This window comes from Cyprinodon tularosa, unplaced genomic scaffold (genome assembly GCF_016077235.1).
Source record: "Cyprinodon tularosa strain WSP-4 unplaced genomic scaffold, ASM1607723v1 ctg280, whole genome shotgun sequence".
NCBI classification, from domain to species: domain Eukaryota; kingdom Metazoa; phylum Chordata; class Actinopteri; order Cyprinodontiformes; family Cyprinodontidae; genus Cyprinodon; species Cyprinodon tularosa.
Genome location: NW_024038986.1, coordinates 1,180,878 through 1,195,571, shown reverse-complemented (window position 1 = coordinate 1,195,571; position 14,694 = coordinate 1,180,878). Strand labels below are relative to the sequence as shown.

General features: G+C 39.8%; 1 protein-coding gene across 1 annotated transcript; it reads right to left on the bottom strand.

The window, feature by feature from the left end:
• Positions 1-3,700: 3,700 nt before the first annotated feature.
• pglyrp6 (peptidoglycan recognition protein 6) lies at positions 3,701-10,178 on the bottom strand. Its single transcript, XM_038290385.1, has 5 exons — positions 9,970-10,178; positions 6,092-6,919; positions 5,794-6,004; positions 5,421-5,715; positions 3,701-4,090 (listed from the first exon to the last, which is right to left on the bottom strand). The coding sequence occupies exons 1-5, from the start codon at positions 10,034-10,036 to the stop codon at positions 4,076-4,078; spliced, it is 1,416 nt and encodes a 471-aa protein (XP_038146313.1). The 5' UTR covers positions 10,037-10,178; the 3' UTR covers positions 3,701-4,075.
• Positions 10,179-14,694: the final 4,516 nt, after the last annotated feature.

Here is a 14,694-nt window from a genome sequence, read left to right as displayed (position 1 = left end):
AAGGACTGGGTTATTTACTTTTGCCATTGCCTTTTTGAAAACACAGTAAGGAGCAATCAGCTAAGTGAGCTTAGTGATTGGAAAAATTCTTTCATTTCTTTTGAGATAGCATGAAAAGTCAGCTGAGTGCAAAACATAGAGAAGAAAACAACTAGAAAAGGGACAAGAAGAGAGACAAAAAGTAGGACAAATTATGTATTTCTATTCAATTAACATTTCTGTATCTGTATAATGGGTCTGTTTTATGTGTTGCCTTCTCAATTTAGAGGGCCCCCTGCCTGTCTTTGCCTAGGGCCCCAAGTTTCCTAAATCTGCCCTTGCACTTAACATTTGTCAACGATCAGATACCTTACCTGTAACTTATGCCCCATGTATGGCATAAGTGGCATACGTCAAGAAGTACTTGCCATATTTTGATGTGTGCCAGCGTGTTTCAGCATGCTCATAACTGATACAAAACGTACCCATAGATTATTCAATATATGCAAGCTGTAGGCCTGCTCAGTGGGGCAGTGGGTAGCACTGCTGTCACTGCAGCAAGAAGGTTCTGGGTTCAATTCCAGACCTGGGATCCTGAGCATATATATATATTTTAACATTCTGAACGTTGCAGACTCCTGATCTAACAAATTAAAACTATGATCCTATCTTAGTACAACTGAAGCTTAAAGTGGACTATATTACTATTAAACTAAATTGTCTAGTCAAAAGATAAAATTGGTTAAAAGGAACAAATCAGTCACAGTCTCTTCTCTCATATTGATTTAGAATTATAATGCAAAAACTGATATAAAGAAGTGAAAATGTTGTTTCCTTAATTTAAACAGGTAAATAAGATGATCTGAGGGCTGCACAGTAGTGCAGTGGGTAGCACTATTACCTTGCACAAGAAGGTTCTGGGTTCAGTTCCTGTCCTGGGGTCTTTCTGTCTGGAGTTTGCATGTTCTCCCTGTGCATGCATGGGTTCTCTCCAGGTACTCCAGCTACCTCCCACAGTGACTCTTAGGTTAATCAGCTTCTCTACATTGTCCTTAGGGGTGTGTGTGTGTATGTGTGTATACCTCTCTAGCCATCAGAGTGAGGACAATTTTTTCCAATTTCAACATCTGATTGAGGACCATGCAAAGTGAGGACATTTTGCTGGTACTAACAAGTAATTTTGCTGCCGGTTAAGTTTAGGGCTAAAGTGTCAATTGGGTTAGGATTAGGGGGAGGTATGCATTGGTAATAGTTACGTTTTGGGTTAGTTTTAGGGTTAGGGCACAGAAATGGCTGAAATTTACAGAGAATCAATGGAAGTCAACACATGATCCTCACTACATATAGCAGAATGAGTACAGTATGTGTGTGTAGGTGTGTGCATGGTTGTGTGTCTCTTGGTTGCCCTACGACAGAATGGCAACCTGTCAAAGGTGTATTCCACCTCTCACTTGTAGTATGAGACAGAGACTGGTCTCACCACGACCATGACAAGAACTTAGCGGGAGAAAAGGTGAGGACCGATGAATAAGTTGATCTGCTATGGGGATGACTAATTCTGCTCTTAAAACACGATTATTTTGTATTTGTATTTTGCTCTTGAAATAAAATAATGGAGATTCAATTTTTGTCAGGATTTTCTTTTTGATGAAAGCACACCACACACACGGAGCCAGTCTAGAAGGTTTATTGAAAGTTATGAGTGTTGGATGAAGGTAACCAGAGGCTGTACCGAACTGGAACTGGAGGTGTAGATCAGCATCAGCTGCAGTAATCCACAAGGAACAGCGAGAGCTACTGGAGAAACCGAGGCTGCAGTAATCCGCAGGACGACAGAGTGAGTTCTGGGTGAAGCAGAGTTTTTAATAAATCCACAGGACCACAGAGAGTTTGACTGAGCTGCTGTAAAACCCCAGGTGCAGACGAGAGAGTTCAAAGGGCAGAAGGCAAAGATTCAGCAGCACAGCAACGGAAGCACAGAACCTGACTGACGAGGTGTTGGGTTAGTGGAGACTGAATAGGAACCGGTGGGGAATAGCTCAGTGAGGGAGGTTCTCGTAGATAGGCTGGCAGGTGGAGCGAGTATTGACTAATTGGTGCCTAACAGGTGTGACTAATTGCTGAGGGAGTGGAGGCCGAGCTGTGTGAGAGGAGGAGGTGCTGGAGGCGATAGCCAGGCCAAAACAGAACCATGACATCTTCTTCCTTTCATCTCAAATCATCTTATTCTGTCTGCAAATTGTCTTACCTCCTTATTTTATTCACGTTTGTGGGTGTTTTCAGTATAGGGGCCATAACAGCTCCCTTTGGGCCCCTGTCTAGAAGTGTCCATGCTTGTTACACATTGAATGCTGAAACCTTTGGCTTGTAGCAAACTTCAGAAGCTACTTTTTTTTTTAAATTTCCTTTTATTAACTGAACAGTCTTATGTCTATTCTGCAAAGTCCTGATCTATTTGCACCGGTCTGTCCACCTGCACTGTGTACCTTATCTTGACCTTTTTTTTCCTGATTGTTTTCTTGTTGGCTTCTTTCCTGGTTCTTCTTCGAAAACATGCTTATTTTTGTGTTGGTCACTTAATATCCAAAGAACACGGGTATAAATCTATGGTTGTAATATGACAAAGTCATTTTTTAAAAGAACTGCACTATGGGAAACTTAAAAAAGCTGTGAATCTTGATAAGGGCAAGCAGTCAGGCAGTTTAGTGAAGCAGATCCTTAAAGGAATAGTACACCCAAAATTCAATTCAATTCAATTCAGTTTATTTATATAGCGCCAAATTCACAACACATGTCATCTCAAGGCACTTTACAGTTCAAAACATGATTAGCCTTCATTTTCTACTCACCCCCATGCTGAACAACACTCTGGAGTACTTTTTTGATATCTCAAATGCATCTGGAGATCTGGGAGGCTTCTTGCTATCTGCTGACATTGAAATAATGGAGGTCTATGGCGCCCGAGGCAGAAAGGTCCATAAAAGTCCACAAAAAACGTGTCAATATTCCTCCATACTGCTCGTCCAATGTATTCCAAGTGTCCTGAGTGGGTAGCGTCCATAATTTACTCGAAACAAAGTAATTTAGAATGTTTTTAGAGCATAAACAGTAGTGTATAGTATTTTCTAAAAGCGCGCGGCTGCGAGTTCACGAGCCTACGGAAACCGCGGCAGACCAAACCAGATGAAAGTGCACATTCAGCGTCTGCTCTGCCGATAATGCAAGCGTAGAAGAAGAAATGTGCTGTTTACCTGTGCAAAGAAAGAAACAACGAAAGAAAAATGTCTGAGGACTTCAGTGTTGAGGAAGAGCATGAGTTCTTTGCCGAGCTGAATGCGCACTTTCGTCTGGTTTGGTCTGCCGCGGTTTCCGTAGACTCGTGAACACGCTTTTAGGAAATCCTATACACTACTGTTTATGCTCTAAAAACATTCTAATGACTTTGTTTCGAGTAAATTATGGACGCTACCCACTCAGGACACTTGGAATACATTGGACGAGCAGTATGGAGGAATATTGACACGTTTTTTGTGGACTTTTATGGACCTTTCTGTCTCAGGCACCATAGACCTCCATTATTTGAATGTCAGCAGACAGTAAGAAGCCTCCTAGATCTCCAGATGCATTTGAGATATCAAAAAAGTGCTCCAGAGTGTTGTTCAGCATGGGGGTGAGTAGAAAATTAAGGCTAATCATGTTTTGGGTGTACTATTCCTTTAAAATCATTGTGAAACTTTCTCTCTATTCCCACCTTTAATTTTCCATTTTTTAACAAAGTGTTTTCTCTACTGTTAAACTCCTTACAATCTGCCATCCTTTTCATGCAGGATAAATCTATTCTTGCCCAAACTTGCTGGATCGGTTACACCTCCTTTCAAGGTTGTCTCTCACTTTGAGCTGATGGGTCTGTGTGTAAAATATCAATCTGTGATGATCTGTCTCCAGAGGTATAAAGCATTTAGTTTAGTTTAACTATAAATCTAACTTTAAGAGTGAGAATACTACAACTTTTACAGATTTGGCGACACTAGCTCATTTGAACAGAATCTTGAATATGTTGTTTTTCGTGTTTGTCCTCTTCTTCGTCCTCCCAGTTTTACTTCTTGACTTCCTGCAAAGGAAATGAAATATTAGTTTCAAGTAACATTCAAAATGATGAAACAAATATTTTACTTTTATGCTAAATTGTAAAAAAACAAAAACAAAAAATTTTAATGATTGTCACATTCACACAGACTACATGGTTAAAGACATTCAGGAGTTTTGATAAAGTGAATGTATTAGATTCAAATGTCTGAAAGTAGGGATAAACCACAGCATGGATTATCGACGGACAGTTTATAGGGTGATAAAAGAAGAGCTAAAAAACAAAAGTTGTTCTTTGTCTGAGACGGATGACTGATAAAACAGAAAGGAATTTAGGCATTTATTTTCTCAGGAAGTACATTATTAAGCTTTAACACGCGTTTTAGTACGTTTACTAGTTTTGGGGAGGGAAAAACGTAATTTAAGTCTTTTTAACAAAATAAAATCGAGGGCGACCCGGATGTATATCTGAGCCATCAGCTCAATGGCACATGCGCAGAACAGATCGTGCTTCCGGGACGGATTGTGTAGTGACAGATCCTCCCTGCGTTATCGCCCACAGCCAATAATGTTATGTTAAGAAAATGGAGGGATCAGTAATGCATGTCCTCATGTGATCTCAAGTAATGCCTGTGTAATGCACCAATCAGTGGGCCAAAGCATGTGTTCTGCCATGGCTCGAGTCACAGGGCAAATGAAGTACAAATCTATTAAAAAATTAAGCTGCATTTTTAACAAAAAAAATGTCAAAACTTCCTTTTTTTCTTTTGGCAAAGCTTATCAATCTGAAATAATATTTTGAACAAATAATTCAGAATGTTTTTCACTTCGGTAGAATATAGTTGTATTTGAAAACCATTTTTTTAATCAAGTAAATTAAAGGATAAGGATATAAGACAAAAGATTACAATGATGTTTGCGATATAATATATGTCATATATATATAAGAAGCAGATGAATCTTTCTGCCGTCCCATAACAGGCTTAATGGCCCATGAGAAACCTTGCAAAGTACAAACATTCGTAGAGTTTTTTTTTTTCATTTCACATTCCCTATTGCCTCAAATGAGTACGTAATTGTTACAGATGTTGTACTTTACTTAAAAACAACCAAACAAATGGGAACTTTGCATTCCATTAAAATGCCCTTTAACTGATAAGAGCTATTCAAGTCTAACTGAGGTTCCCACCATCTTGTTTATGCTAAAGGTACAAATATGTAATGGAACCACTAGATGGAGCTAATACTGTCTACTATATCACCAATAAAAATTGGTAGAAATGGAGTATCGTGGTGCAGAGACAACAATATGTAAAAAAATAAATAAACAAAAATAAACACAGCAAACAATTTACCCCATAGTGATCCCAGCGTTTGATTTCTTGATAGAAGGCGTCTCCTGGACAGGCTGTGCTCACCATGTCTCTGTGCCCCTTTATGATGTAGGAGGACACCAGTCGTCCTCCACCTACAGCACAGGACGCCAGCTGCTCTCTCACCAGATCCATGGAGTGCTGAGATGGTAGACGGCTTTGGTAATCCCCAATAAAGGAGACGCCAAAGCCTTTGGAGTTGTATCCATATGTGTGGGCTCCCTGCCAGTTCCAGCCACGGCCCTCATAGATATTGCTGTCACCGCCAGCTACAAAGCTTTAGAGGAAATTGATAATAAACTTGCTGTTGTTCCTTTGCCATGTAGGAGTGATCTTACAGTGCAACGGATTTTACCTGTATCCGATGTCATCCCAGCCTCTGTCTTCTTGATGGAATTGCTGCATGGATCGCATGTCTGCAGCACATTTCTCAAAAGTCAAACAAGGCTCGCTTGGTGTGTGGGTGTGATGGATGAATAAGAAGGGAAGAGGTAAGGACAGTTGGGTGGGTGTCCCTCTGTATGGCTCAGCACCCCATGAACACCGAGAAATGATGGGAGGACAAACTGTTAAGATATTAAGGAATACAGCATTTAAATAAAACAATTTTATTAGATCTGTTCAGTCCCTCCTTAGTTTAATTTCATACTCACCCATGTACATGTGAACAAACTCTTTTAATCCTTCCTTCACCACAGCCATCAGCTGCCTCTTGGTCTTAACCTCCATCTTTGGGTGTCCTGCCAGACTTTGCTGCAGGTCTATAGACTTCACCACCTGTCTGGCCAGCAAAGGAGGGAGGAGCAGGGCATTGAAGTTCTCCCTGCGACGTCGACTGATGAGACGCGGGGCTCCGTCCATTCCCTTACTGTCCAATTGGTGATTGTAGTACTCATTGAGCAGACTGCTGAGCTTGACAAGAAGGCTGGGATTGGCTGAAACCTCCTTCCCCAATACGATGCCGTCCATGCCACCATTGACCTGAGCTGTGGTGAGCAAGTTTGGTTTGTCTGAGAGCGTGAAGACTTGGGGAGAAGTTAAGTTGTCCCAACATCCATCAGTTCCGAGCAGATTTGTGCCAGAAGAGCCGTGCCTGAGAAAAAGACCAAGATCTTTGGCCAGAGTGAGCTGGTAGAGACCTCTAACTCGTCCTCGAGTCTTGGAGAGAAGGCCAGCTTCAATGCCCAGGAGGAGCGGTCCAAGGGCAACCGTGCTACCGTCTGGGGTCAGAACCACTCCTTCTTCTTTGGCATCTTCAAGAACCTTGTGATGCACAGCTTTGCGAAGGTATTCTGAGAGATTAGCAGGCAGCTCAGAACCACTAGCCTCAGCATCGGGGAGGAAGTACTGGATGAAGGCATCATTAAGGCCAGCTGCTTTGCGCAGCATCTTCAACACATCACCTGGACCTAAGCCAGGGTCCTCATCTTCTATCTGCTCTACAGCCCTGATGAAGTCCTTTATGTGGTTTGAAAATGAGGCTGAAAAAAAAAAACATTTATAATTTAGTCATTGACACAAACACCTTTTTAAAAACAGTGTTGAAGTAATTTTAAAGCTGAAAGGTAAGTTCTCTGAAGACTGATTTATGTAGCTATTTCTCAACATTAATCTACAAAATTGCTAATCAGCTAATGCAATATGAAACTCTTTTTTGGTAGGGATAGGTCATCTGTTGTCCTCCCCAAGACACTCCTTAAGAATCACTCACAGGTATATGCAATTCCCCCCCTGCTGTGCTTGGTACAAAGGCATTACTAACCCCCTCACACATTTGCCCATGGAACACCATTTGCCATGGCCACACTGGGCAGGTTCTCCTGAATGGAGGCCAAGGTACCACACTCTTCAGGCCCATGAAGTGGGTCTGCTAGATAATCCCAGGAGCAATCTGTTGCAAAATATTATTTTTGCAACCTTAGAGGTGCAACAACTAATCTCAAGGCACTCAAAAATTCAAGCAGGTAATACAGTCAAAGTTTTCTATCTAAAGAAAATCAGATGACTGCATCCACTTATTGACACAAAGGCAATTACCACACCAAGCATGCATGTAGCAACAGTGGAGAGGAAATACTCCCTTTTAACAGAAAGAAACCTCCAACAGAACCAGGCTCAGTGTGAGCGGCTAGCTGCTGAGGTCGACTGGGGTTCAAGGAGACAGAAGCAGAAATACAGAAAGAAGCAGAGATACCAAAGGCAACTGTCAACCAGATCCACAGGCAGCACCATCCAGGAAACACAAAGCCAGGCAGATGAGCTCCAAGCCTGCTTCCATGTCAGAGGATGAAAGAAAACATAGTTAGTCCCAGTCAGAGAAACAGGACAACCCTGAAAAAATGACCAAGCTCCAACATCTATAAACAAAGGTTTAAATTGGAAGCATTATAATAAGAGGTCCTGATCAAAAGTAACACCAAGATTTTTATATTGATTATATGAGATCCATATAATCCCATCCAAATGAAGTCACATGAGCTGATGACTGGCTTAACAGTTCATTTAATTTACCTGCCCAGTTCTGCCCGGTTTCTCATCACTGCTCATCTGATCCACCTGTTCCAGCTTCTATTTAAACTGCTTGCTCCCAGTCGTCAGCGCCAGATTGTTCTTGAGCCTTTGGTGTAAGAGTATTCTAGGTTTACTTTAGAGTTCTGATTGCCCGATCCTGACCCGTTTTCTTCTTCGGACCTTTGAGCCTGCCTATGCCCATTCTGATTTATTTGTCTGACCTGTCTTCGAACTCCTGTTGGATTCTTCATGTTTTATCCCGCCCTTCGTCATCTTCTCTGACCTTATCTCCTGTCAGTTCTTTGTTCTTCAAGGTTTTGACATCTGGAACTCTCTGTGTGGGAACCCCTACGGTCAGCTGACCGGCTCGTATCAATCTCGTTCTCTGGGCACGAACTTTACTCTAAACCAAGTTAGTGACTCATGCTTTCAGATCATCCTCCATCAGGTTTTCGTGGTCACTAACCTGTGTTCCTCTCTCCAGAGTCCCCTGCATCAGATGTCCTACCCACTGCAACTCTGATCTGTCGGTGTTCTAATAAACGCTTTTTGAAGATATCCCACTGTCTGTCTGGCCATGATAGTAGGTCCCTCTGTCTGTCTGAGTCTTGACAGACTGACTAATCAGCTTCTTTTTCAAAGAATCTGGTCCAAAGACAATAACTTCTGTTTTGTCTGCATTCGGGTAGAGAGTTAAGAGTCATCCAGGTTTTAATGTCTTCATGACATACCTGTAATCTATGTAAGGGGTTAGTTTCACCTGGATTTATAGACAGATATAGCTGTCCTATTGTTCTCAGCCTGACACCATGGTTCAACACTGATTAACCATGTAGCATCTGAAAGGACACACCTATCCTGGTTACGCTATCTAGCCTCAGCTTTTCAAAACAGACATCATTAGAAGTTACTGGTCTGGTAGAGTAAAAGAAAATATTTCAAGTTTAACTATTTGGGTTTTTGATTATTTCAACTTTTTTTATTTTAACAACAGATGTTACTTGTCTGTAAAAGATATTGCTAATGTATCAGTTTAGACACAAATAAATTATTTAAAAAATATTTGCATATTTTTTCTTTATATTTTAGTTTTTGACTTAACAGGATCTCATGTATATTTTGTCTGAAATAAATGTTAAAAAAGTAGAGTTTAAAGTCTTAAAATAAGATTTTGTCCAAAGAAAAGTTTTAAACATATGCTTAAGTTCAAGAATGCTATTTTTTGTATTTTTTGTTGTTGTTAAATTAATTCAAAATACATGTTAAACAAATGGCTTAGACTTAAGCATGATATGCTAGAGTCTGGTTAATATCAATTATTGAAAAACAAATGTTTTCCACGCTAGGTTTAAATTCAAGCACTGAATGCTAGCCTCAAAGTGAAACTAAAACAATCATCATACTTTGACTATTATATTTTTAACAACCATTCCAAATCTTCACGTTGAATCCTCCCATTTCTAATCAAAGTTGGATTGAATTCTGGGTTAATTACAGTATATTTTTTCATGAAACTGACCTAAGTAACATTGTAATTAATGAATAATTTAATGAAGCAAACTTTGACAGAGATACAATAAGTTCAGCAAATGATACTTCCTCATATTTCTTGTCCTCAATGGGAAGTCTGAGCATATGAACAAAAAACAAGGCATTTCCATTATGTCTGGGAAACCATGCACAGCAAAATGAGTAAACAAGAGGTAAAACATGGTCTCCTGCTCGCTGTCTGTTCTAGAAACTTTCTCTACAACATCCAGACAGGATTTCACAAAAAAATAATTCTTCATGGAAAGACAGTAAGACAGATGTTAAATGTAATATAATGATGCAAAACAGCCTTTTCTTAGCCTCAATGATCTGATGGAATATTATTGTTAAAGCGTAAATATGTTTACTTTTTATTAAAGGTTTTACAAATGTATTATAGATAATTAAACAATAAAAACCGAACCATAATACAATTTCTTCACAAAATCTTGTGTATGTTAAAGAACTGATAAGAACAAACATTTTTTACCTTCTGCATATGCGCTGGTAAACAGCAGCAGAGCAGCCAGGGTTAATTTCCAGCAGCCTTTGTCCATCCTGAGCTGGAAACACTTTCAGGTCCAGGCTTTGAATGTGCACACTATTGTTGTTTCCCTCTAATTTATAGAAATTCACAGCCGAAGCATGCAAGTGCTTATGTAACAGCTGCGCAAATACTCTGCATGGATTATTTTTACATATGATCAACCAGTGTCCGCCTAAGCAATGTGGGAAACGGGCACCTGTGAAATACGTAGTGTGTTGTTGAACATTGAGGAAATCACATTGCTGACTGTTCACACTGGTCAGTTAGGTGGCTCTCTGTGAGGAAGGCATGGGTATTTTGGAGAAATTTTCCATTTCTATTATATAAACCCATTCCACTTATTTGTGAAATCAATGTACCAGCCTCATTTGAAGTAATATGACCACACCACTCTAGAAATAAGTGCCTCTCCTCTCTGAAGCAATATGTACAGCATGTTACTGTTAATATTAAGAACAAATGGAAAGCTTGGCTGCAAAACAGAGGAAGTTCCAAAATGCTGTATCACATGTCCTGAAAGCAGAGACAGAAATGTATAACCCCCCTAAGGCAATTTGGATGTGTCTGAAGAAAAAAAAAATCACATAAGTGTTTAACACAGACGTGCCTTGCCTGTCCTACAGGGTTTAGCGGTTTCCCTGCTCCAGCACAACTGGTTTGCATTGATAGCTGATCAACAGGCCTTTTCTGAACTGCAATGATCTGTGCTAAAGCAGGGAAACCTCTGAAAGATGCAGGACAGCAGCCCTTGAGGACCTACTTTGGGAATGCCTGTCTTAACATTTTGCATTAAAAAAATCCAACGGTTAAGCATTGGTCTATATTGAGCTGACTTGAAAGGGAGAACAGGAAGTGGATGATTTGCAGTTGATGTGTATGTAAAGTCCATTGCAGAAGGACATTGCCTAAAATAACATTGACAGAAGTGCGTTTACTGTCAGAACGACACAGATGATTTGGTATTTATGATAATCACATAAACTTGAATGTTAGTGGGTTTTTTGGGGTTGGTAGAGAAAATTTAAAAGAAACTAAATGTACGAGACGTCCTGGTAGACATAGTCCTAAAGTCTCTTAGAAAACTATTAACACTCCTTGATTTTATTCACTTATTGTTTTTGTAATCTGAGCTAAATGGAGCACACCAGTATTAAATAGAATGAGACCCCACAATAAACCTAGGGGGACCTCGCATGTGATTGTTGAAAAGCTACCTGTTGAAACAAAGAAGTCTGATTCCATCAAGTTAAACTCAAACTAGTCAAGTGCTGTGCCAAAAAAATAAACCCAGTGCTCTAGTGGCTTCAGTAATATCCCACAGTCTGCAATGCTGTAAGCCATGTTTAAATTCAATAAAGCCACTACCTTGGTTCTTCCATACTGTATTTTTTTGTGGATGATATTGAACCCCTGCAGTATGGGTACAGTACTGAGTAACTAAGTACACAAACCTAACTGAAAAAGGCTGATTGGTGTAAAATTGTATTTCACTCTTGAAATAAACCTTTTTTAAATTGGTTCATTTAAAACATACTTTATTGATTCCAAAAGGAGATTAAAAGTTGTTGCAAATAGGCTGAGGTGAATTCTTGTAGTTTTAATGAAAAAACACTAATAACAGGCAAAATCCAAAAATCCAACTAACTGTAACTCAGACCAGAACCACGGAGACATCAAGGGAAACACGCACAAGGAGCCAGGGAGAGACGAGGTGAGAGGACAGCGGCGACGACAGGACCAGCAACAACAAGGAACCAACAAAGAGTGAGAGCAGAGGGAAAGCATATATAGCTGACAGAGACAAAGGGAGGGCTAACGAGCTGACAAGGAGCAGGTGTGAGAGGAGACAACGAGGGAGCCAAGGGGAAAGGAACACACACAACAACGCACACACACACACACACACACACAAGAGGGCAACAGAGGACAACAGAAAAACATGAGAACTAACAAATCTAGAAATTACAACAAAAAAGGAATTAAACCAATAAAACTAGGAAACATAGAGCAAAGTAAAGCACAATATAACAAAAACCATGACAATAGGGTTTTTCTTTCTTAATTATTTGTTGTAGATGTTAACAGATGTCGGCTGGAAGGATCGCCTTTAGTGGTTTGTCTTGCAGCGGATCTGGCTGGCTTAATTTCTCATTTCCTTCACCTGTCTAAAGGGCTTGTTATCCTTCCGCAGTAGTGTGTTGCAGTGAGCTTGTCGCAGATGTTTTTGAATTATGACCAATTTTAAAGCGTGGTTTGCACTATGTTATTTCACGCCACAACGCAAGAGGGACAATCAGGAACTAGCTGTGGGTCTAGATACAGCTCAGGCAGGGAGGAAGTGGGAAAGTTTGTGCGAAAACGGAGAGACAAGAGGGCGAAAAAGAGTGTGGATCCACGTGGAAAAAGGGTCCCAGCGTTCTTGCGTACTTCGCTTTTCTAGCTGCTCCAACTTCACAAGTCGTTTTCCACAATGGCGGTCATACAAACGAAACAAGCCAGTAAGGTACCAAACAGGAAATACGCATAGTGTAGAGCAGATGTAGATTTGACCAATCAGAGGCCTCCTGTCTGCAGCATTGTCTACGGTCACCTACAATTTTGGAGAGGTGAACCAGAATGTCTTTGGAAGGGGCAGTAGCATATCTGCGTTTACTGCGACAAACACCCAGACAACCTGGTTTCTGAGAATAAACAAGCCTTAACTCTGCCCTGTTTCTCATCAGTGCTCATCTGATCCACCTGCTTGTGCTTCTATTTAAACTGCTTGGTCCAAGCCATCAGTGCCAATTGTTCTTGAGCCTTTGGTGTAGAGAGTTTTCCAGTGTTATTTATAGTCAGTGGTGTCAAAAGCACACACATTTGTTACTTAGGTAGAAGTATGGATACTGCAGTTTAAAAGCACTGTGGTAAAAGTTGAAATATCAACTTCACCTCTTTACTACAGTAAAAGTGGAAAAGTATTTGCTCCAAAAACTACTTCAAATAAAAATGTATAAAGTAACCTTAAAAAAAACAGCCAGACAAAACTATATTAATTGAAAGCTCGATTTTTCAACTATTTTGAAAAATTCTTTGAGATAGGGCCAAGGATGAGGGAGGTCTTGTTGGTCTCCATCTCCCGATACGCTCTCGCCTGTGTCCGACTTTTCATACATTTCAACATCTTTTTCTGGACATTGTAGCATGGCATAGACAAGAACACCTGCTTGCTTCTGATAATTTTCTTTGGCGTCAGTACAAATTTGACGAATAGCTAATCAATGATTGTGTTATATGACTCATCTAATGACACTAGTTTTCACTATATGCGGATGGCGCCAATGATCTGCATTGGATGGCTCGCATGATATGAAATAAATATTTATAAACATTAAACCAGGGGTAACCAATTAAAAATCATTAGGGTCTGAATAAAGAAAATAATCAACCAGTAAAGTTCCGGAGACATTTTTAATTATAATCTGTTACTTTAAACAGAATTGAACACTGAAAAAAACGAGGTATTTATGCATTCATGTTATACACTGAAGTTTAAAAAAAAAAAAAAATAGAAATTGCCAAAAATTGCATCCTGTGCCCTCTCAGAGGAATTGACACTTGTATAACAGTATACCTGTATATCTGTCAGTAGTTAAATGACAAGAGTCAGCAAATGCTAATCTGCCCTGTAAAACAATGACAGCGTAATTGTCGCTGTATAATCTGAAGCCTCATTTGGAGCTTTTGAACATGCTTTTGAAAAATTTTGATAATTTGCTGCTGTAATATTATAGTTTTTTTAGAATAAAAAGCTAGCAGACGTGCATAATCAAAAACAGAAATACGATTATAGAACATTCAGTATTATAAGAAAGCCCACACTGTTTCTGAATAAATATTTTTTTGTATGAGTTAAGTTCTGTTCCGTTAATGTCACTTTCCTTGTAAGAGTGAACTGTCCCATGCTCCTGAATGCACCATAGCTATCTGAAGCTCCTGAATGCATCACACTGGTCTGTGAACGCTGTGCTGTGTAGATGCGCGTTTGATTTTCTGCTTAAGACAAAGCTTTGCAGTTTCCAAACCCACGTCGGCTATCACTGTTTGTTGTTGTGTGTGAAAAACAAGAGACTACAACAAATAAATCAGCCGTACCTCTGACAAAATCTTTGGATTTAATGTTGTTCATAACACCCGTACTTTTATAAATGAATCTGCCAAATAACAAAAAAATTTTTCCCACAAGAGGAATATTTAAACATTTTTATATCATTAATATAACAACAAGTAGCTCCATTGGTCATATTTTGATCCGTTTTCCTCGTTGATATGCAGTTTTACAGAGCGAGGCGCGCTCCCGCAACTGGGGATGCATATCTCAGCAGGGATGCACTTTTCGGCATAACACTGGACCACGGTCCGCTAATCCGTGAACTCTGCATTAAACCGAAGCAAAGAGTAACAAGTAACATTTGTTTTAAAAATGTAAGGAATAGAAAGTACAGACACTTGTATGCAAATGTAATGAGTAGAAGTAGGACGTAGGAGGAAAAATAAGTAATGGAGAAAAGCATAGATACCTAAAAAGTGTACTTAAGTACAGCAACAAAGTATTTGTACTTTGCTTATAGTGTTCCGTTTGCCTGTTCCTGACCTGTTTCTGTCTTCAGACCTTTGAACCTGCCTGCC